The 24,152-nt window shown below is 38.6% G+C and overlaps 2 protein-coding genes across 6 annotated transcripts; one reads left to right on the top strand and one right to left on the bottom strand.

Annotated features, from left to right (window-relative positions):
* Positions 1–1,630: 1,630 nt before the first annotated feature.
* Positions 1,631–8,932, bottom strand: LOC139946000 (ATP synthase mitochondrial F1 complex assembly factor 1-like). The gene is made up of 10 exons (XM_071943580.1): positions 8,733–8,932; positions 7,585–7,681; positions 7,063–7,131; positions 6,581–6,643; positions 5,728–5,778; positions 5,269–5,316; positions 4,472–4,567; positions 4,095–4,161; positions 3,058–3,098; positions 1,631–2,611 (listed from the first exon to the last, which is right to left on the bottom strand). Exons 1-10 carry the CDS (start codon positions 8,909–8,911, stop codon positions 2,420–2,422), a joined length of 903 nt encoding a protein of 300 aa, XP_071799681.1. The 5' UTR covers positions 8,912–8,932; the 3' UTR covers positions 1,631–2,419.
* Positions 8,933–8,970: 38 nt separating this feature from the next.
* On the top strand, positions 8,971–23,859 carry LOC139945999 (UDP-N-acetylglucosamine transporter-like). 5 transcript variants are annotated; one of them, XM_071943578.1, is made up of 8 exons: positions 8,971–9,500; positions 13,267–13,462; positions 14,610–14,767; positions 15,542–15,664; positions 16,998–17,169; positions 18,941–19,059; positions 19,711–19,844; positions 20,576–23,859. In XM_071943578.1, the coding sequence occupies exons 2-8, from the start codon at positions 13,267–13,269 to the stop codon at positions 20,673–20,675; spliced, it is 1,002 nt and encodes a 333-aa protein (XP_071799679.1). In that variant the 5' UTR covers positions 8,971–9,500; the 3' UTR covers positions 20,676–23,859. The 5 variants fall into 5 exon arrangements, with proteins under 5 accessions (XP_071799679.1, XP_071799677.1, XP_071799678.1 ...); XM_071943576.1 differs by lacking the exon at positions 8,971–9,500 and adding an exon at positions 10,049–10,370; XM_071943577.1 differs by lacking the exon at positions 8,971–9,500 and adding an exon at positions 12,390–12,561.
* The last annotated feature ends 293 nt before the right edge of the window (positions 23,860–24,152 follow it).

The raw sequence follows: 24,152 nt of genomic DNA, 5'->3' as shown, positions 1-24,152 counted from the left end.
CATATTTAAACTTTTAAAGAAATAAGCTTCTGTGAAGCTTATGAAATTCTTTGAAAATATAATGAGTATTACAATGAACTTCAATTTTAAATTATACAGCCGTTTCGAAGTACGAATATACTTAGCATTTAAATGCAGGGTATTTCTTTTGGTACATTACTTCACAAATTAATGACCATACAAACTTAATAGGTAAAGAATAATGGAGCGATGTTGATAGTATAAAACATTGTTCAAAATGCTCCTCTTTGAAGTAATGTTCTATCCACAAAAATCAACAATTACCAATGATGTAATTAATACATTAAAAAGTAATGCTATTTGTTAATACAGCGCGTGTGAGCTCAGCTTCCGTGTAGCATTTCGCACTACGCAAGGGGTCTAACAGAAGTCATGTGACAGTATTGTTAAGTTACCAGAATATTACGTTATTACTTGGACCAGTAAGTTAACAATTTGCGGCAGTAAGTTAAGAACACGGCTTTAGACAGGATCAGTAAAACTGGTACAAAATGTAGAAGGATTGGCGTTTAAATTATTATTACATTGTATAGTGAATTGATGTGCCACCTTGGCTGGTAGCGCCAACAAGTGTTTAAAGTTTATATACGTAATCCTTTGTAGCAGCTACTATTGAACCAAACAAAAAAAATGTTATAAAAAAAACCAGTTTAATATTTTTAAGATGGTCTCCATCTGTGTTTATTTTGTTATGAAGTGTAGTGGCCGAGCGGTAGGAGCACCGAATTCAAACTCTGGTGTTCCTCTTCAGCAGAGTGTGGGTTCGAGTCCCAGTTGTGACACTGGTGTCCTTAAAGCGAGACACTTAACCATTGCGTCGTCCTTCCGATGGGACGTGAAGCCGTTGGTCCCATGTTTTGTGTAACGCACGTAAAAAAAACAGTGCACTTATCAAAAAGACATGGTGTTCCTTGTTTGATTGGCAGCATATTGCGCCGCCGTACCTTGTAAACCATTACATGGTGCTTTAAGGAATAGGTCTCATACTTCAAAATGTACCTCCTGCCTTCACATACCTTGTAGGACAAATTACTGAGCCCCTCCATACACACCAAGGGATGTGATAAAGCGCTACATGTATGTAAGATTATTATCACTATTTTGTTTACACTAACTTGGTTGGCATGGTGCAACAACAGCATGGTGTAACTTGGTGTATGGACACAATTAGTCAAACTTTCTGTTTCGATAGAGCGCTTGTTTGAGTCTCGCTTGTGGCGTTTGTGTCCTTGAGCAAGATACTTTGTCCTTTGGATGGGACGTAAAGCCATGGGTACTGTGTGTTGTGTAATGCACATAAAATAACCCAGTTTGGCTAAGAGAAGATGTTTGCCCCCGTGTTTCCCCTGAACCTTGAAACTTCCATATAGACATAAATTGACCTTATCACAAAAAACGAGAATGCTTCTTTAAAAGTTTTTGTTTGGTCGGTTAATTTAGAAACCTTGTTGGTAGATGTGTATAAGGCTATAGATTATTATTTTTATATTATTATTTATTTATCTGTTTACCCAGATATGATAATTTTTTGTAAAAATTAAAACATGGCAGGCAGAGTCCCTTCTTACACTTTTAAAAAAAAGCAAACAAGTACAGAGTTCTTCGTTTAAAATCCAAATGTTTCTTCTTTATTCATGACAAACCCACACTCTACCCCTTTTCACACTCTTCCCGTAGAATACAGCCCAGGGGAGACCTTGGGAGCTTTTTACCCCAAGGTTACCCCTGCTTACTTTCACACCGTCTCTGCCCAGGTCCCTATGGTTTTGGTTGCACGTTCAAGACTAACCTGGAGTTTTACCGCTTACCCCCTCCCCAGGCAGGGGTAGCTATTTCCTGGGGTTACACACCCATTGGCTGGGGTAGATCAGGGGTAAAGCAGTCTAAGTGTGAACGGGCCGGCCGTTACTCCCCGCCCCAGGAAACAGAGTAGTGTGAAAAGGGCGTCTGAAAATTCAGCTAGGGCTTGGGGCTGAACTTCTTAAATGTATAAATGCAGACTTATAAGAACAATGTCCACCCCCACAGAATAATGTTATGATCCCTTTCTGTGGGTGACGATGCGGGCAGATAAGCGTACTCTTCTGTAACTTTCCCTAGATAAGAACAATGACAACTCCAACAGAATAATGTTTTGACCCCTTCTCGCCAGGGTCGATGTGAGTAGATCAATAGTACTCTTCTGTTACTTGCCCTCGTTAAGAACAATGATAACCCCCACAGAATAATGTTATGATCCATTTTCTCTTGTATAACTTTCCCTTGATAAGAAACAATGATGACCCCCCACAGAATAATTTTATGATCCCTTCTCGCTGGGGCTCCATGTGGGTAGATCGAACATTCTCTTCTGTAACTTTCCCTCAATTTTAAAAATGTCTAGCCCCACAGAATAGGGTTATGATCCTTTCTCGCTTGGCGTCGATGTGGGCAGCTCAAATGTAGTCTTTTGTAACTGCTCAATGACATCAGTGTGCTTGAATTGCTTCTGGTTGTGATTGAAAGTTTTCAAGAGCTGCTGTCGCTCTGCGTTATCCGTGGCGTAGTAGAGCTGAAGCTCATTGGCTAAGAACTGCGCATCCTGAACACTCTGTTAAAGTTAAAAAGAAAAAAAACATGATCAATTTAGTTATTACCCACACCGATGTGTGTTAGCACTGTGTACTCAGTACTTCCCCCAAGTCTGGAATCAAATCACAGGCATGTTACTTGGGTATCGAACTCACGACCCTTGCACTTCTAGAGCAGTGTCTTACCAACTAGACCACAGTGATTGCCATGTTTTAGCAGCGGGTACTGCAAACGATTTAATAGATGTTAAATTTTCATTGGGGATAAAAAATAAAAATTTTGGTTTTATCCATATACGCCAATGTGTGTTAGCACTGTATACTCTGTTCTTTCCCCTAGTTCTGTGAAAAAAAAATCACAGGCATATTACTTGGGTTGGATTTATGTTAAGAACACATCATGTACCTCAAATGTTTTTTGAGGGGGAAAATGTGATAGTTCTGAAGTATTTATGTGAAAGCTTACCAACAGGTTTGTGTCCATTTCTCCCCGCATGAGCACCACACCTAAAAAACAAAGTTGTCAAATGGCATTGTTAAATCCTCAAGGTTTATTTTTTATCAGAGGGTGTTCTTTCCCAAAGTGGACAGTACAAGACTAATAATAATAACAGTAGTGGCTTCTTATATAGCGTTAATATAATTGAGATTCAGTGACGCTCATAAGCACCACACCTAAACACAATTGTCAAATGACATCGTTCAAACCCAAGGCTTAGTTTTTATCGGAGGGTATTCTTTTCCAAAGTGGACAGTACAAGACTAATAATAATAACAATAGTGGCTTCTTATTTAGCGTGCATATCCGTCACTCAGTGACGCTCATGAACTTCCACATACAATGTTTTCCTGCAAGGTATGTGGGACCAGGGGTGGATTTCACAAAGAGTTAGGACTAGTCTTATCTCGAGTAAGGACTAGTTACTCGTCCTAACTTAGGACTATCCATGCAATTTGAATATCTCCTAGGACTAGACCTAAGTTAGGACTAGTCCTAACTCTTTGTGAAATCAACCCCTGGTTTTAATTATGAGACCTACTCCTTTTACATAGCACCATGTAATGGTTTACACAAGGTGCTGTGGTACAACATGCTGCCAATCAAACTAGGAACACCGGGGCGACTCCCGGGGTGACACAGGTGTCACGACTGGGACTCAAACCCACTCTCTGATGATCTGAAACACCAGAGCTTGAATACGGTGCTCTTAACCACTAAGCCATGACACGCCATAGTTCATGGCCTAGTGCTAAGCATTTTTAGTATAGGGTTTTATGTTGTGACACAGACTCAAATCACATTATTGTTTTATAAAATTACTAGAGTAAAGAGTTTTATTTGCAGAGTTTGGAGTACCGTGCCTTTAATAATCAATACAAAACACACATTCAAGTACATGGGAGAAACACAAGCAATCATGTAGAAAGACCTGAAAATACAGAGGCAGAAAGTTGTCAGAAAACAGCAAAGGATGAACAACGAAAAAAGAGTCAAAGACCAACCTTTCTCTGCCTGTAATTCAGTAAAATGCGTCAGACTTAGAAGAACTGGGGCATTCTCCTGGTATGCCTGAATGAAAAAGTTATCAAAACAAAATAAATTTTCTTATTTTCTTAAATAATACACAAAAAATATATAAAAGAATAAACAACAAGGAAAACCGACTGGGTTAATTTGAATTGACTATGTGTTGAACCCATTTTTGTGACTACAGTGGGATTTGGACCTGCGACCTTGGGGTTAACATGCCGATAAAGAACAACTCCCTAGATGTACAAATAGAACTGAGAAGTCTCCCACAAAATCTGAAAAATCAAGTAGTAGAACTCATAGTTATAGATGGCGGCATGATGACATCAATGTATAAGGTCAAACCTACCTGGTAGTTAATAAGAGATGTGAAATAACACATGTGATTATCAAACTGGGCAAAGAAGAACTCATAACCACTCTTCTTGGGTACTGGATACAGGAACTGTAAACAGAAACAAAACAGAAAGAAAATATAAATTGTCTGTTATTATCATTACTATTGGACGTGAAAGTAAGTAAGCTTTGCAGTGACAACTTGAAGCACAGACTCTACATAAAGTACTTTGTAGTCAAAGTTATTTTTGTGTGTCGTGGCTGAGCGTTTTTTATGTGCATCAGACTCGAGCTCTGGTGGCCGAGCCATCAGAGTGTGGGTTCGAATTCTGGTCAAGGCGCTTGGGTCCTTGAGCAAGACACTTAACTCTGGGTGCGTTCGATTAGCTTCCCTGTGTCGACCTCACGGTGCTCACTCGAGTGAGCCCCTGACAAGAGCTAATCGAACGATCATTCACCCTCTCGTGGTGACATCATGCACCTCAGGCCAGCCCCAAGTGACCCACTCCACAAGCATGGCACTTGTGGCTGTACCGGGTGAGCCCCTGGAATTATGTCAAAGCTATTCGAGCGTACATGTACCGAGGCCAGACCGGGTCGACCCATGGAAGGTAATCAAACGCACCATATGATTGCTTCCCCCATCATCCACTCCCACTAGGGTTGCCCATAATAGGTTGTATACTCCCAAGGAGCTGAGAAAGATTAAAGGGATGTTTTGGCCATATGACCATGGCACTAATGTAAAGGGTATAGAGACAGTTTGCGTTTTAAAAGAATTTGTTATTAACTTGTTACTATAAACATTACCAAGGGATTTTCCAGCGACATCTTGTGAATCTTGTCATAAACTGTGCCCTGCAATGAAGGAGAAATAAACGGGGAAAAAACAAATGACATTCCAGCAAAATATAAAATAATCACAATTTCAATTACTTTGTGTAAAGACCCAGATAATTGGCCCAACTTAAGTGGTAAGCCCAATTTCAGTGCTCCCACCTGGGCACTATGTGGATTTTCAGTCCTTACTTGACTGCGTGGGTTTTCCCTGGAATAATTCTCCTAGGGGGTTTCCACCCAGTTTTAAACTGAAATTTCTTCATCATCTTCTCTTATGGTTTGGCTCTAATCAGAGCGTTGAGAATATTGACCTGATCCAGATCCAGGGCTAGTTAGAGGGCCAACATTTTAATCTGGAGGCCACTGGTTCAAATCCCACCCTTGTTAACTTGTCTTGTACAACCCCCAAAAAGGAAAAACAAAACTTACTGGAATGACGGCACTGATGCAATCTCTCTTGGAGTGGTACTGGGTCCAAATCTAACCAGAGACAAATTTAGAGGAATCAATAATCAATCAAATCAGAATAGTCAATGTTAATCAATCTTGATCTATAATCTATACACTCCTGAACAAAGTACCGCCTTAAATGAACCAGATATTTTAGATCAGGGTCTGTAACATTAGTTGGTTTCAATGTTTTTTTTCCCGGCTTTAACAAACAACTTTGTAGTTTAATCAGGAATAATAGTGACGATCTTGGCCAGCTGGGTATTTTTTTTCTTTTCTATTTATTAAGAGATAAAGGCAGTGGACACTTGGTAGTTACTCAAAACAATTACTATCATAAAACCTATCTTGATTATGAGAAATGGGGAGAGGTTGATAGTATAAAACACAGATTTTGAATTTGAGGTCTCGAAATCAAGTATCTGAAAGCACACAACTTCGTGTGACCATGGTGCAACAAGAGTGTTTTTTCTTTCATTAATATCTAGCAACTTCGACGACCGGTTGAGCTCAAATTTTCACAGATTTATTATTTTATACATGTTGAGATACAGCAAGTGATAAGACTGGTCTTTGACAATTACCAATAGTGTACAGTGTCTTTAAGATATTACCCTTCATGATCATGGGCTTGGGGCCCACAAGTAGCTAAGCACAACAGAACTTTGCTTACCAGAAAAAAATTACCATCCAAACTAGCATGTCACATGTCAAATTAGTGGCTGGTATCTTGCTCATTTCTGAAGCATAATAAGTCCATTGGCATGATAGAGGCGACAACATTCTTTGTCTTTTATAGGATTGATTCAACGTTTCACCATATTGAACTTACCTTCTGAATCTCTGCTTTAGGCAAATCTCGAATCAGATCAACTTTCATGACGGCATCTAACCCCTAGAAAGAAAAAAAACATTTGACAAAAAAAACAGTCAGCTAAGTTTTTAGGAGGGTTGACTATGCATTGATGCTATCATTGAAAACCACAGTGGATGATATTGAATGGTCAGACAGTAGGAGGGTTGATTGTGTACTGTGTAGATGCATTCATAACATTAAAAATGATCACACAAGCCTGATTGAAATCCAACAAGACCGAAAGCAAAGTTGGATATGGCATACGGACCATAATATTTGTTCAAGAACTACAAGTTAAAATACCAGGCCTCAAATGTTATCATTTTGAGGGCAAGACCACTTTAGCCTTAATTGAAGAAACATTTTGAAGGGCACCAAGGCCAAAATTATGGGCACCATGGAATTTTAATGCCTAAAATGTCATACTGCAGAGGGATCCATATGGCTGTAATACTTACTTTGTTAGGGAGATTGTCCTTGGACGGCTTGAGAAGTTTGGGAAGTTTGGGCTGAGGTTTCGCAGATTTCTGATAAATATAAGTGAATAAAATGTTTTAGTTATAAGACATTGGACACTCCTATTGGTCATTTCTCAAAAAATGTTTAGCATACAGACTTACTTGGTAATGAGCAATGGAGAGCTGCTGATAGTATAATACATTGTGAAAAACAGCTCCCACTGAAGTAACATAGATTTTGAGAAAGAGGTAATTTCACACTCAAATATTAAAAGACCTCAGGCCTGAAGCCTTTTATTAGGCATCTGAAAGCACACAAATTTGTGCAACAAGGGTGTTTTTTCTATCATTATTCTCTCGCAATTTTGATTACCAATCTGAGACTAAATGTTCTTATTCGACCTGTAATTGGAGCTAAGTAATTGTGCTGTTCGATTTGTAATCCAATAAAGTGCTGGTGGTTTAAACGAATCATTCGGGGAAAATGTTTTCAATCAAGTTATTATTTCTGTAGAAACTTACAGCGGGTTGGAGTGGCTCTTGTTCATCTCTCCATTTTTTCTTCTTCTTCGCTTCTTTAAGGTCTACCAACTTGGATTTAAAAGAATCTGGATCAGAGCTGTAATTATTAGATAAGAAACAAATAATCATTCTTAAATCATCAATGTTGTAGTTGGTAACCAGTCTGTATTATCTGGCGACTCATTTTTTATGTTCACCATTTCCCAGAGAACCTATATCTTGTTTTACAGCGTTATACCTCTATGGATCTATATAGCCAGCTATAAACTTACATCTAAAAAAAATCTACTTCAGTTTGGAACAGGCTACACTACTCCTTATGAATATGACTTGTAATTAGCAGTTCATTCCGCTGTCGTATAGCAGTACGAACCTCCATTTAGACATCATATAGTTCTAGGACTCGGTGCTCAGGCTATTGGCTAAAGAGTATAATATACTCTTGGAGTCCTAGTTCTAGGAAATCTAGAATAACCAACAACAACCTCACTGTTATTTTCTTTTTTTACCAACGTTAACAAACAAATATTACAAAGGGAAGGCAGCCTCACATTACACTGCAGGATTACCAGTTTTATTACTAGATGCGATAAGGTCACCGTGGTTAAGTGGTTAGACTGCAGGACTTGCAATCACAAGGTTGTGGGTTCGAATCCCCCAGTTAACTGCTGATTTCACAATGACTAGAATAAATATTGTCGTCTAGTTACTGAATCACAATTTCTTGATTTTGTGCAATTCATAATCACAGACGTTAAACCAATGTTTGTATGACTATGACTATTGAGAGAGATTGGTTGTTGCCTGGTGTTTATATCCCCTTGTGGAAGTTTGCCGAGTTCCCTTGATCATGTTGATGGGAAGATCATCTAAACAAACGCAACCCTCCGACCGACCGCCGTCGGCAGGAGGGTTTTTACGTTATATCGCAACTATTTTATTACATACAAATTGTATTACAATCAAGTCAGCAGAGTCAGTAGAGTACCTCTAATTAATAACCTTAAGTCAGCAGAGTAGGTAAGGTAGAGTCCCCACCCCTCTAGCCCCACTTTTGTGGCCAACATAGTTGACCGACACTCCCCACTACCCCCATGCCCCTCCCCCCGGGGGGGGGATCGGTCGGTCACTTTTATCCAACTTCGTACCTTTCCACTTTCTGAAGTTTTTCGGCATATTTGTCAAGGTATGGATTATTCACAAGCTCGTCTACTTCGTTCGGTTTCGACTGGCTAGTTTCTGTTGAAAAGGAACTCCTGTAAGACGAGAAAACCCGTGAGTTCCTTGCTCTCTGTGCCAAAATTTGACGAACCATGGGCGCCGCCATCTTGGGTTTGTTTTACTCGATAGAGGGCGCTGCTTCGTTCGACCGCTGATTTCAGAAATGCAGAAGAGAACGAGAAATGAGGTGCAGTTTCTAAGATCATTTACTTCTGAAGTTTATAAAAAAAAACTTGTATTATGGTTCATTGCTGAAAAAAGTGATGGCATGATATGATGTTATGTCAAATTGACCGTTTCTCTTTTCATTTCTTCAGCCTACATATTTTCTAAGATGAAAAAAAACAGCGAGCTGAAATTTGGTGATTACTTTTGTTCATCTGCTGGGCAATAAACTCTGACCCAATCTCTCAAGTTGTTTGCTGTAAAACTTAAGATTCTGTTGTGGGTGTGTCACCCGCCCAGGCACAAGCCGAGCAGCGTGGTTCATTCACTTTTAAGTTTAGGAGCAACATAAGGGACACGGGACACGGAGCTCCCAAACACTAGGCTATTTATTGTGCTTCTGCACCGAGCGTGAACGGACATGTGGTGATGAAGAGTACAACCTCAACAATAGGACCTACACAATCAATAGGCTACCTTTCATTCAACTTTCAAGGCTGTCCTGCCAGTGCCAGTACCTGTGTGAAAAGGTAATTGTTAGTTTTGCCTGGACCCAATTTCATAGAGCTGCTTTTAAAAGCACAACAAGAAGCTATGCACCGCAATAAATCAGAACTTATGGTTTTCATCCGAAGCTGGTATGTGGTAAACCTGAAGCAGAAATTTGTTCAGCAATATTTTGTGCTTTTTAAAACTCGGCTCTATAATTGGGCCCTGGTCCTTGCTCTATGGTTTTGCTGTACGTTTTGGGTTTGTCTGTGAAAAACAGGGAGGTAACTAAAAACTACACACACATCTGTCAAAGCACAGTCGACAAAGTGTTAGTGTGTAGATAAAAAACATTCTCCAAACATTCCCCCCCCCCTCTATTTTCAATTTCACCACCATTATTACTAAAGTTCGGTTAAAAACACCACAGCTCAGATCACAGTTGAATGGTTGAAATCCCCCCCCCCCCCACACACTGCCACAGTTCACCCATACTGTACTACTGTACTGTGTCTAGCATTTAGGCAAGATATCAAATGCAGTGATGCGTCCAAATAAACTGATGCGTTTCGGTTTAGTCGTTAGTGTTTTGTTCACCATGGGGCTTTGCCTTTCAAATTTACCTCATGCTGTCTGGTCCAAACTTAGCCTCCCACAGAGAGCTTTGATAGCTATGGGCACACCCATCACACTCATTCAAACCAGTTGTGTTCTTTATTGATTACAAAGGTGAATGAATGAGTTTCAAAGGCTCAATTCTATCAAACGTCACTTACTGCACAGTTTAAAAGTACAACGTAGGACCTGCGTCAATTGCAGACTTTTAGAACTTGGTAATCGGTTGACAAGTGAATGTTGTCCAGGTCGCAATGAGGAAATTGGAAGAAAATGAAAATGGGGAACAGCCGAAGGTAAGGACTGACTTAGCCCACCTTAGAAGAAACTAAATAGCAAACTTGCGGGTATAAAGTATGTGTAAATCTCTTTTATGGAGAGCTTATGTCAGGCTGTTATAGCTCAGTTTTATTATCGGAATTACCACAGTCGCCAGCCATAAGACTATTCCGTCCCAACTATAGAATTGTCCCAACTGTTGTTTGGATCAGTCCCAACTGGAGTGTTTACATTTGGGATGGCTTAACTATGGTTGGGAACCAGAGATGTTTCCAAGCAAAGACCAGGAATCCAACAGTGGTATAAAGAACCAGCACAGCAGTAAATTACAATCACTGCTGGTGGTTCTGGTTAGCTGTGTAGCTGGGTGAAGAAAAACAATAACAAAAATTCTCATGCAGGTTTGACAAATAGGTCTGAATTCAGATAAAAGTCTGAAATTGCAGTGTTTTCTGGAGAGTTCGTTAATACGTTGGATAAGACATAATTTCCGTCTCCTGAGACAACAATTATTTTTGTGACATTGTTTTGCAATTTTTTTGAAAAACTACAGCACGTCAGCAAACAAAAATTAAAGGATTCCAAGCTTTCTACAATCAGTAGACCTAGCTTCAAACCATAAAGTATAATGTAAATCTGTGGACATTTGTGTGTTTTTTTGTCATACAAAAAGCCCCCCATTCCCTTTAAAGTCACCTGGAAGTGGTATATTTTCAAAATAAATTTTTTGTCACTAATATATGTGTTTTGATGAGTGGAATGTGAATAAACTAAGTTAACTAAGGTTTTAAAAAATCAGTTCTCATGTTATTTACAAATTTAAGAATTTGCCTGTAATGCAGAGAGTATACACAATTGCAAAGTACATGTCCGGACCAAGTTGTGAGTTTGTACGTTTCCAAAAAAAAAAATTGTTTTTTTCCGGCAATGCCGACCAGGTGTATTGCTGCTGAATGCAGAAAAACACTTTTTGAAATGTACCAACTCACGACTTAGACGTACATGTACTTTGCACGTGTGTTTACTATACGGATGCAGGCAAAGTCTGCCTCGATTGACGTCACAAAAGGGGTAGGCGGAGTCAGCCCCCAAAACAACTTTATATATTTTGTAAACATATAAATCGTGACAAACAATTACTAAAAAAAATGTTTTATTGTTCGTAAGCATATACTCTTATGTTTGAAAGAAAAAAATTTATATTTCCAGGTGACTTTAAACTAAGATACATGTAAGACGAGTTTTGGCGATCTTGTGTATACTATAACAATACATTGAACTTTTTAATTTATTTATCTGGAACCGAAACAAATTATGTCCAAATGTTGACTTTCAATTTGATGAAACACCTTTCAATTCTCTTGAGTATTGAGATAAACTCATGAATGGGATCTTCATGCTTGGTTCAAATAAAACAGTAAAACAAAATACAAAATAGGCCCTATAAAACTATGTCAAGAGGTTTGATTCTGGCTATTTAAAAAAAACAAGGTGAGTTGACAGGTCTTGAATTACATTGACGCTATGGAGGATGGCCTGCCGTGCCCCTGGTGTTGGCCTTGGTGCCCCCTCAAAAGTGTCCCATTGACGTTCAGATTTTACAATGGAAGTGCCCTTTGCGAAATGAAAATGGCCTTGCCCATTCAAAGATACGAAATTGCATCCTGGGTTGAGTAAACAATTTTTAACTACAAGGTCTGTGGTCTTGTGACTCTCCCCCCCCCCCCCACATTTTGAGCTCTCACAAATGATATTCAATCAAGATAAATTAATTTTGTGTCATTACAAGCTTTTTCCTGTATCAACAACTCTCAGTTTGAATTATTATATTTGAAGATGGAATCATCTGAAGATGTAAGCGCTGTGTTTTTGTAAGTTCAAAGACTGCCTAAATTTGCAATCCTCTGAAAAATACTGTTGTCCACGTCGCTCAGTTCAACCTCGCAACTGTGCCATTCCATTGTTTACTCAGGCATACAATAATTGAATAACAATAATAGAAGTTACGTGAATGTTTGTGTACACACCTCTCTGCAAACAACAGCTGTGGGTGCTACAGTGAACCAATTCAGCCAGTCTTTCCTTGTAATATGCAAATACATAATGGCAATTTATAATAATCTGTGACCATAAATTGTCCACGGTGTACAACAGGAAGGGTCAACATTTGTATTACAGCTTTACATAACTGTACTTTGGATGGAAATGGTTTGTTTTGATTTATTTTTAAATGTCTCCCCCCCCCCCTTGCCCCTCCCTGACTCTGTGACCAATGATCCCTGCAAGTATGATGTATGTAGTGAATGCTAGAGTTTTAGCTAGACAATTTTAGTGGTGTGTGATAAACAAATTTGAACTTAAAGTCCACCACTTAGGGCAAGCGGATGGACAACATTATTCATGTTTAACTCTTGGGCCATGGCATGATGCCAGGTTTGTAAATTGTATGCTATGGGCCCTCGCAATAGAGTTGCATTGCATTTTGACTGTGTTCTTTCTCTTAGATAGGCCTACTCCTTGTCATTAGCTGTGTCTCAGATCAATACACAGTTAATCCTGGCCAGCTTGAAATGGGTTGTCTCTGTCCCTAGGTCCCTGCTCTTCCCTCTCCTACCCTACATGTATTTCCTGGTCAATCTACTCTCATCATCTATTCTTCACATGTTCCTTGTTGTATCCAAACCTTATGTTCAGTCATCAGCATTCAGGACCAGTGCTTTAGTTGCACAGGTTTTCGAGAACTAACTGTGTTGTGTCTTGTTTTCTTTCATTTTGTTTTTTTGGTTTTACTGCGCCTTGAATACCCAGCAGGGTTGATAGTGCATTGTAAGTCTTTATTATTGTTATAATTATATTATATAAAAAATTGTTATTACTAAAATTATTATTAATGTTTTGTTTTTCTTGTCTTAGATGAATGCCGTCAGATTGAACATCAAGTATGTCTCGCTGGTGATATTGATCCTGCAGACGACCACGCTGGTCTTGACTCTGCGTTACTCACGGAGTGTCCAGGGTGATGGACCCAAGTATCTCAGCACGACGGCGATCGTCATGGCCGAGTCTGTCAAGATTATGACGTGTGTTTTACTGGTGTTTGGCGGGGAAGGTAGGAAGCCCATTTCATACAATGTTTTCTTCATTGCAGTCGTGGAAGTGGACCAGTTTACCTGAAAGATCTACTAACTCCATACACTCCTACTATAAACCTCTGTTCTGCTAACAAAGACACCCTCGTATCCCTAATGTTGCCACCAAAGCATATGGTCAATGTAGTTTTTAGTTTGCTGCACCTCATTTATGGAACAATCTCCCTCTACACATCAAACAAGCTACCACTTTCTCAAGTTTCAAGACTCTTCTCAAAACATTTCTGTTTAATTCATTGTATACATAATTTATCTTTTGATTCTCTGGAAGCTAAGAGACTTTGTTTTGGAGGTGTTAGGCGCTGTAGAAAAGCAGATTATTATTATTACTATATTTTATTCATTTTTTGTTTTTTTTTGCCCACATACACCGATGTGTGTTAGCTGTGTATACTCAGTACTTTCCTAAGTTCTGTGAAAAAATCACAGGCATATAACTCGTGTGGGATTCAAACCCAAGACCCTTTTCAATTCTACAGCAGAGCATACTCACAAGAACACCAAGATTGCCCGGTAGCTAGAGGCAGTTCGAATTCTATGTTTTCTTCTATTCTTTGAGTAAAATCCTAGGAAATTTGAAATCGCCACCACGTGTTCATTTTACACTTTTCTAGGGAGTCAGGGCAACTTTGAGCCAAAATTTTCACAGGTTTGTTTTCGTTTTCATATGTTGGGATACATCAATTGAGAATATTGGTCTTCGACAATCACCAAAGGTGTCAAGTGCCTTTAAGTTACTATGGTGTTTCTAATCAGCAGAGTGTGGGTTCGAGTCCCAGTCGTGACACTTGTGTTCCTAAGCAAGACACTTAACCATTGCTTTGTCCTTCGAATGGGACGTAAAGCCGTTGGTCCCGTGGGTTGTGTGTAACGCATGTAAAAGAACCCAGTACACTTATCAAAAAGAGAAGGGGTTTGCCCAGGTGTTCTTGGCTGTGGCTGCTGTATGCGCTGTAGACCTTGTAAACCATTGTTTAAGGTGCTACATAATTGGGTCTCAACATTCGGAATTCATCTTTCTGTAAGTATGCTTAAACTAAGAGTACCTTGTTGGTAAATAAGACTTTGATATTATTATATTTTCATTTTCTCTGTCTCCAATGCTAGGTGGGTGGTCATTGAATAATCTGGTGAAGATAATTCACAGCCAGATCATCAGCAAGCCATGGGATACTCTGAAGCTAGCTATACCATCAGGCCTGTACACTTTACAGAACAACCTCCTCTTTGTAGCTCTGTCAAACCTAGACGCAGCAACATATCAGGTAAGTCGTTGGGCGAAACCCATAGGGTGTCATGTGCTGAGCATCAAATTCCGGTTCAGTGCCTATTTTCGTAGAGCTGCTTAACGGCCAATTTTGTGTTTACTGCGGGAGTTTCCATGGACCAATTTCATAAAACATGTAAGCAGCCATTTTGTTGCTTACAATTCTTAGGAGAATTTTTATTTCATAAAGCTGTTTACCGTAAGCAAGGGTAGTGCTGGCCAACTCACGGTAAGCACACGAGGACATAACAATGCAAATCCATGGTGAACATATGGAAGGGTCGTGGTCGAGCGGTTAAGAGCAATGCATTCAAACTCTGGTGTTTCAAGTCATTGGACACTTTCGGTAAACAGTGATATCCAAGGCCCACACTTCGTGTATCACAACTATTATATAAAATAAAAAACCTGTGAAAATTTAGGCTCAATTAGTCATCGGAGTTGGGACAAACTTAAAGTAATGGGAAAACCCACCCTTGTTTCCGCACGTTTCGCCGTGTCATGACATGTGTTTAAAATAACTCCTTAATTCTCGATATCCAGAATTGATATTGTTTTAATGTTTTCTCAAAAAGTAAAGCATTTCATGGAATAATATTACAAGAGAAGTCTTTCACCATTACCTTCTGTAAACCCTGTAAGTTATTTGTAAATCTGTGAACTTTTTTTTTTTTTTCCTGTACCGAAAGTGTCCAATGGCTTTAAGCGACATTTTCCATTTAATTCAATACCTATTAAAGACTTTTTCATTTTATATCTCCCCTGTTTGTAGGTCACTTACCAGTTGAAGATTTTAACGACGGCGTTGTTTTCCGTGTTGATGCTGAATAGGCAGCTGAGCGCCACGAAATGGATATCACTGGTCCTCCTCATGGCTGGGGTTGTATTAGTACAGGTATGTCTTAGTTGGTTCCATTGAGGCAGTTGGGGTGCCTTCCACTTGCGCAAACGTTACAACGTTTGCTCACATTAGCCAATGATTTCGAGTGGAATGAGCTGTGCGTCGCCACCGTCTGCGGACTCTGTGTTTTATTGTGATGAAAAATTTTCAACATACATGACATAATGGTATGTGTACAGAATTTACGACTGTGTGCATCCAAAATTTTTAATGTAACAAATTTGTTTGATCAGCTACTGCTTTTGCAACAATTTGTTTGTCTTTTAATTGGTATTTGTCTTTGTTTATTCACTTTGAATTTAAGTTCTATTTTTTTGTGAGAACCTTCATAAAATATACTAATGTTTTTTTTTGCTCATTGTAATGTTATTGAACAAAAATATTTTTGTTATTGAATTTGTCGTGATTTACTGCTTATGTCATATTCACTCTATTTTCTGTTGTGCGTTTGCTCTATAGTCATTACATATACATTTCCAGTTTTTATGTATTTTTGTCTTGTTTCCATTGTAATTTTTAATGTAAATTTTTTAATATATATATATATTTGTATAATTTGTTTTTTACCCTTAAACCAATGTGTATAAGCACTGTATATTCAGTACTTTCCAGAGTGCAGTGAAATAAAAATCTGAAGGCAAATCACTCGGTTGGGATTTGAACCCTGACATCTGCTCTTGCAGTGCAAAGGTCACTGGTTCAGTTAAAATCACACCTGAGTGGTTTGCCCGTGAAGGTTTTTTTTTACAGAACTCGCGGAAACTACTGAGTATGCAGTGTTTGGTACAAAAAGGTTTGAGAGTAAAAAACTAATAATCACCAATGCAATAACATCTATTACTTTTTTGTACACAATTAATACTATTATTGCCTTGCTGTTATACTGCATTGTTGTGGTTTTTATCAGGTGAATCTAACGGTTTTTATATTTTGTGCATTCTCCTTTTATCATTTTTTACTAGTTTCATTTCATTTTATATATTTTTCTATTGTGGATTTAGGGTAACTTTTTCTTGGTATATTTTATGTTGTTTTTACTGTTGTGATTTATTGCATATATATATCTGTATACTTTTACCTTTAATTGTTTTAACTATCACATTTTGTGGATCTTATTTTTGACCTTTTCATGAATTTACTTTTTGTGGTTTAATGTTAAAGTTTTCCTGGTTGTAAAGTGCCTGGGAGCATTTTTAAATGGAGTTGGCCCTATCTAAATGTTTTTAAAAATATATTATTGTTATTATTATTATAGTTATTATTACTCTTATTGTTATTATTAGCAGATTTGTAAGGAGCTTCTTTTGGCTATGTCTGGTTCTTACAGATGCCGTCAAGCTCTCCTGAGGAGACAAAGGAATCTCTACCCCCGAAGAACCAGATGATAGGTCTGGTAGCCGTACTCTCTGCCTGCTTCTCCAGTGGGTTTGCTGGTGTTTACTTTGAAAAGATCCTCAAGGGTACCCAGCAGTCTTTATGGCTACGGAATATACAACTAGGTGAGTGAGAATGTTAGGTCATGTCCGAAATGGCGTCGTCGAATGGCGACTTTCGAATGGCGACTTTGGCTACAGGTACGGCTAGATCGCGCGCTTCTGCCTAATCTTTAATACTGACAGACGCGCTGATCTAGCCGTAGCTGTAGCCGAAGTCAAATTTGATTTTGCAGGAAGTATGAACTGGGCTTTAGGGTCGGGCACTTTCAAGGCTTGAGGGAACACTCCGGTAGGCGTACCCTGCTATCTAGTGGGCAACCAGAACAGTCCGCGACGCCATGTTGCGACAAACTATGGGAAAATTCCTACGCGAGAGAATTTGCGCATTGCCATTTTGCACGCACCAATAAAGCAATCTGGCTGTCCATTGTGGCTAACTTCCCTTTAGACAAGTTTTTTATATCATATATGTGACCCACTCTGTGAAAATGAGTCACATGTCGCCCAATTTCTTTTTTCTTTTTAAGATCTTTAGTTGCATGGTTAACATTTAAAACACTTACTTTTAGGCAATAAAGCTATGAATACAAAAATTTTGTGATCATAATTGTGTCTAATCTATATCCTTTTGCACACAATGGTAGTTTTCATTTTACTTGTAATTCGTTTTTCACAAAAAATGGTGTAGTGGCTAATTTCAAACGGGAGTAACTCAGCAATGCGATACACCCCAAAGCTTAGACACATACCAAATTACTGCTGCTGATGTGTTCTTTCCAGCCATGCATATAACTCAATTCCTGAAATTGCCTACCGGTACATCTGACTCATTTTCACAGAGCGGGTCACATATTCTGTTTTTGCTATTAATATAACTTAATTTCATATTTTTGTTATGTATTGCTGTGCTTAATTTATCACTATTTATTGTATTTCTCTTTGCTTCTTTGGCACTTTTGTGGTTTATGTATTTGAGACCAGTAATGTGCCATATAAGTACTATTCATTGTATAGACCTTATGCATTGACGTCATCCAGCCGCCATCTTAGAGGAAAAACGGTGACGTAACAATCGAGACGCACAGATTTGTTCGCGCGGCGCACAGTATTGGCCAATGAACAACATCCTTTTGAACACTAGGTGAGGGCGCCCTACTGAAACGACGTCATGTGCATAAGGTCTACTAATTATCCTTCATCCGCATTACTAACAAAACTATCTATAAATAAAAATTTGTATGTTGTGAACTGATGAATTGTTAAGGACTCCAACAAGTCTAATCTCTTGGCTTTTTGGGGCTATCCATGGATATTTTTGTGCAATATTTCTATCTTGTGTTCTATTTTGGTTTGTCTTATTTCATTGTCTTTTCTCTTGTTGTGTATGTGTTTTTGGCATATTCTTGCTGTGATTTTATCCGAATAAATTCAATCAATCAATCAATCAATCAATCAATGACAGGTTTTTTAAATAAACGTGAATGATTATTATAATATATAATTGAAATAACACCCTTAAAATGTCAAAAACGGGCGTGTGATTTCCTAGGATATTTCCTGATATCAGAATTTTTCTGTAAAGCTTCTTTGTTATATTGCTATATTATTATTGTTATATTGCTATATTATTAATGTTATATTGCTATATTATTATTGTTATATTGCTATATTTGTATTCTGTTCCGTGCCATGACATGCATGAGCATCGAAACTTGACAGATACCGGCACGTTATAAGGTTTCTTATTAAAAAAAAGTTACTAAATAATTAATATTATTAAAAACTTATTTTTAAAAAAGTGAATGATTTATATATATTTTTTATTTTTTTGCAGCTTTCTTTGGTATTTTATTTGGCTTAGGTGGAGTTATATTTAACGACGGCAAGGAGGTGCAAGCAAATGGGTTTTTCCAAGGTTACAATACACTCACATGGCTGGTGGTGTTCCTCCAGGTGGGTTTAGGTTTATTTCACTTATTCAGCATGTTCAGAAAAGTCAATGTTAGAAAACGAAAACGATGAAGTAAAATACCCAGCTGGCCAAGAGGGACAACTTCATTCTTAATCAAACTACAAAGCTGTTTGTTTTTAAAGCCAGAAAAAAATCCATTGAAAACTTCTGATGTTGGAGACCTTTGATCTAAAATATCTGGTTCATCCTGACTCGAGACAGGATTAATGGCCCCTAGTCTAGCTCTCTTATAGATACATAATAGATGTTAAATTTGCATCGGGATAAAGAATATTAATAAATTTTGGTTTTTACCCAAACACGGATGTGTGTAAGCACTGTATACGCAGTACTTTCCTGAGTCCTGTGAAAAAATATCACAGGCATATTACTCAGGTGGGATTCGAACCCATGACCCTTGCAATTCTAGAGCAGTGTCTTACCAACTAGACTACCGAGATTGCCCGGTAGCTAGAGGCAGTTTGATTCCTATGTTTTGGCAGCGGGTACCGCAACGATAATAGATATTAAATTTGCATCGGGGATAAAGAATATTAATTTTGTATTTTACCCAAACACCAATGTGTGTTAGTACTGTATACTCATTTCTTTCCCGAGTCCTGTTACATTCTTGCTTTTCTTTCCCTTGGCAGGCTTGTAGTGGTTTACTTGTTGCCGTTGTCATCAAGTACGCAGACAACATCTTAAAGGGTTTCGCGACGTCACTCTCAATAATTTTATCCACCATTGTGTCTTATTATTTACTCAGTGATTTCATCCCAACAAGGTAAGAAATCTTCATTTGTTTCTTAAGTGCCGAATTTGAACCTACGACATCCGGATTAAGGTGGCGGTGTGTTAGGAGATTTTTTCTTTCGGGGGATTCTGTGGTCCACCCTTCCTCATATGGCGGCAAACTGTGTACAGATAATATGAGTTATAATAATAGTTGGTTTTTCTTTTGCGCTTTACACACCTAAAGGGCTTCTCAAAGCGCTCCAACATCATTGCCCCTGGTCACGTGGCCATTAAACTAATTCTTTAAACCATCTCAGCTCCCTGGGGAGTATACAGCCTGTGCAACAAATATGCCCTACTCGGCTAAATCAATCACAAGAACCATCTCTGTACCCATTTACCCCTGGGTGGAGAGAAACAATTATAGTTAAGTGTCTTGCTCAGGAACACAAGTGTCACGACTCTCGAACACACATCCTGCTGAACAGAAACACCAGAGCTTGAGTTCAGTGCTCTTATCCGCTCGGCTACGACACTTCACAAACTTCTGATAGTGCGCACTTTTGATTCGTCCTCCTTCAGCCGTGTTAATTTCCCATGTGATGACAGAATATCTGGGAGACGGTTGTTCTTATTATAGACTGCTGGCTTGTTAATCCGGAGGTCGCAGGTTCAAAACCTGCTCTAATAAATGTTTCTTTGTTTAAAATAATTAACTGAAATTAGTTTTTATTCTAATAGTTAAGTTTTCTTTTTATTTTCCTTGTGTTTTTTTTCCAGTTATTTTTTCGTTGGAGCCACATTTGTTATAGGAGCAACGTTCTTATACGGTTATGAACCGCCTAAACCAAAAGAGTTGACGCAACCCCAAACCATCTGAGGTAGATCTTGGAGATCTAAACATTTTGTGTGTGTTGTTTGTTAGCGGTGCGTATCGGCTTCGGAGCAATTCATGTGCGATGCCATTTTTTAGTTTTTAGGCAAATTTCGACTTTCGAATTGGTAGATCTGGGGCACCCAGGATCTTAGTCTCCCAATATATAAATTATAGGGCAATTTAGAACAAGCTTGAGTTTGCACATTTAGTTGACTTCTGACCAGCCAGTACATGCGCAGTGATGCACTCACTCAAACGACACGATTGGAAGTCTAGTCAACCACGGGTTCCACGGTATTCAACACTCCATTGCCTTCAGTGTTTTTAGCTATTGTGTCACTGGTTCCCCTCTGCGCTATGTTAGCATGGAACATGCTATTGGGACCAGTGAAGAAACCATGATCATGAGGCTGCTTCCAAATGGTCGACCACAGCCAACCAATGATCGACCAGCCTGGGTTCGAGTCAAAATAGTCAAACTTTTAGTTAACCACCGAGTGCACTCGAAGTCACTCATAGTCTGTATGTGGCGTGTCCTAAGGTAATTCCCACTCTAGAAAGACTTTGTAGTAGCCTTATGTTGATAGATTACATTATGTTGGCTGCAGACTTTATATAACTAAATTCATAAATACCCCAGACAGTTTGGGTATTTCTATTGGTGAAGAGCTTATCCTGTTGGGGTGTTCAAATGTGTGATATAAATACGGCAAGAAATGTTTAAACATAGGCATGGCACGCAAGCTTTGGCTCGGTCCTTTATCACATGGCCACAACCCCGCGAAAGCTCGTCTTTTTGTCACTTTGGATATTGCCCAGATTCGTTTATATAGTAGCGGTTTATTTTGGTCTGAAACTATGTATTATATTTATTCTAGTAAAAAAAAAAACATTTTTAGAAAATGTTAACTCTTAAATTTTGGTTATTTCAACATTTTATCCAATGCCTGATGAACAATTTAATACATAGGAATTCAGACGCTTTAGTTGGTGCAAATCTTGGCTTCATAGAGCTGAAGGGAATTATCGGGAGACTTTCAGACGGTCTTTTTTTCACAATTCTCGCCAGTAGTGCGTGTGCTCAGACCTATGCCCGCAATACTGATCATGTGGGCGCAGTTATGACTGCTGCCGCCAGCGTCTCAAACGTCACCATTTGAGCACCTTTATAACTAGCAAAGATTGTATGTCACCATAAGATGCAGGAAGTGCAATTAACTTGAAGTAGGACATACACCATTTCAGTAAGCAAATGGTTTGTCTTGGCATTGGTAGCGATGGTCATTGTCTGCACTGATCTACTATAGACCGTATTGAATATGACGTCACGTGGCTCATGTATCTGACCTACAAGATGGCGTCTGTGCGCGTGTGTGTGCGTGCATGTGCCGTAGAAATCCAACCGGGAATGTTGCGTGCTGCGTGCTTCGATGGACGCGCATACGGTTTGCCCTACAAGATGGCGACTTTTCATAGCAAAAAGGGGTTATTCAATACAGTCTATAGTCATTAAATGAGTTGCTTACCAAAATGGCGTCCAGTGGGCTGAGTGGTTGCGTCACATTTCAAGTCACCCAACTTGGATATCAAGGCAATACACTTTGCCAGATGTAAATTAAAATTAAAAATTAGTACAGTTACATTGGGTTGCATTTTATGGGTTGTATATTTTTACATCATTATAATTTATAATTTTACAAACATTGAATGCAAGAAATAATAACATGGTGGAGTTACCATGAATCTATTGATGTTTTAAGAGTGCCTTAAATTGTATACATTCCCTACTGCGATTATTTTATTACCAAGTAGCAGCTTTAATACAGGACCTTATGTATTTTTGTTTCAACTCAACAAAGCAATGCATAAATGTTTTTCCACATCAGTATATTTCCCCCTTTTTGTTACAACTTCAATTTAAATTGTGGTTGTCTCCATAGTGTTGTAAATTTTATGCAAATTAAATGCTACATATTCTTCAGAAAATAAACAAAAATCTGCATGTTTATGTATATTGTGATAAGTAGGGGTTCCTTTTCACAAACACCAAGATCCATCTTAAGAGGAGTTGTCAGTATCTACGTCTAGTGATGTGTCATTTTTGCATTCATACCATCGGTCCATTTGGTTGGTAAGTTGTTCGCAACAGCTAATTTTTTTTTCTAAGAGGAACATGTTACCAGCCAAGATTTCCATTGCTTACTTCTCGAAATGGTTTAGCAACTAAGTTTGTTAAGCAGTATTTTCTGCTTAACAGCTTTATGAAATCGGCCCCTGTTCTTAGCTCTGTAAAATCAAGCCGTCGAGTTTTGCAAATAACTCTAAAGCTGTATATTATCTTGATTCAATGAGTCAAAATACTAGTTGCAGCAGTTTTGCAACAACTGCTGTATCCTGTCTTGATTCAAAGGGTTAGAATGCACCTGACCGCAGTTTTGCAATCACTACAAATCGCTGTACCGTATCTTGACATCAGTTGCTGCAGTTTTGCAACAATTACCAACTACTGTACCTTACCTTGATTCATAGAGTTAGAAGTTAGAACGCACCTGGCTGGTTTTGCAACCAGTACAAAATACTGCACCTTACCTTGATTCAAAGACTAAAACCAGTTGCTGGAATTTTGCAACCATTAACAACTACTGTACCTTATCTTTATTCATAGAGTTAGAACGCACCTGGCTGGTTTTGCAAACCCCTTTGATCAATCGATTACGTAAGACACAATTGAAATTGGGACAGTACATAATAATCATATTACAATGATTCTCGTGTATGATATTTTTACCAAATATATACAAACCTTTTCCTTACATTTTACCTTATTACCATTCAAAAATATTTTACACATATTTTTTGAAATTATACAAACATAAGATTGCATTGTCGTAGAATTTATGCAAGAAATCTGGACTTTGCCAGTACAAATTTGTGTACCCTCTCTTGATTTTGTGCCATATCTTGATTCAAATTAATGCCAGTTGCTGCAGTTTTGCAAACATTACCAACTACTGTACCTTATCTTTACTCATAGAGTAAGAACACACCTGGCTGGTTTTTCAACCAGTGTACAATATCTTGATTCAAAGACTAGTACCAGTTGCTGCAGTTTTGCATCCAGTTCCAAATTGCTGTACATTATCTTGATTCAGAGAGTATGTATACCAATAACAACCAAACTTTTCAAGACTGAGCTGTGGTTATATTTATTATTTCGTATGAGTATTGTTGGTTCTGAAAAGAACCAGTAGTTGACGACTTGCGTTTCGATCAGTATGCTCTGAAGAAGTAATTCTTTGGTGTACTACAAACATCTCTTAGTCAGGCCTGATACTTCACGGAGGCAACGAAGGCAATTGCCTCCGTGTCCCCTGGTCATTGCCTTGGTGCCCTTGAAATGCTCCAGTACAAATTTGCAATTTCCTCATGAGGGTGCCCTATACCAAGAAGAAAATGCCTTGGTGCCCTTGCCCTTTCAAA

This window comes from Asterias amurensis, chromosome 13 (assembly GCF_032118995.1).
Source record: "Asterias amurensis chromosome 13, ASM3211899v1".
Taxonomy (NCBI): Eukaryota; Metazoa; Echinodermata; class Asteroidea; order Forcipulatida; family Asteriidae; genus Asterias; species Asterias amurensis.
The sequence above is the reverse complement of the archived record's forward strand: the minus strand, read 5'-3'. Positions and strand labels throughout refer to the sequence as shown.

Coding starts and splice junctions, on each gene's coding strand:
- LOC139946000 (XM_071943580.1), bottom strand. CDS start 8,911: ATGGCGGCGCCCATGGTTCGTCAAATTTTGGCACAGAGAGCAAGGAAC. Junction 6,644..7,062: donor AGGACAATCTCCCTAACAAA/GTAAGTATTACA, acceptor TTTTCTTTCTAG/GGGTTAGATGCCGTCATGAA. Junction 3,099..4,094: donor TGAATTACAGGCAGAGAAAG/GTTGGTCTTTGA, acceptor TTTGTTTTTTAG/GTGTGGTGCTCATGCGGGGA.
- LOC139945999 (XM_071943575.1), top strand. CDS start 12,973: ATGTATTTCCTGGTCAATCTACTCTCATCATCTATTCTTCACATGTTC. Junction 15,665..16,997: donor CTGGGGTTGTATTAGTACAG/GTATGTCTTAGT, acceptor TGGTTCTTACAG/ATGCCGTCAAGCTCTCCTGA. Junction 19,845..20,575: donor AGTGATTTCATCCCAACAAG/GTAAGAAATCTT, acceptor TTTTTTTTCCAG/TTATTTTTTCGTTGGAGCCA.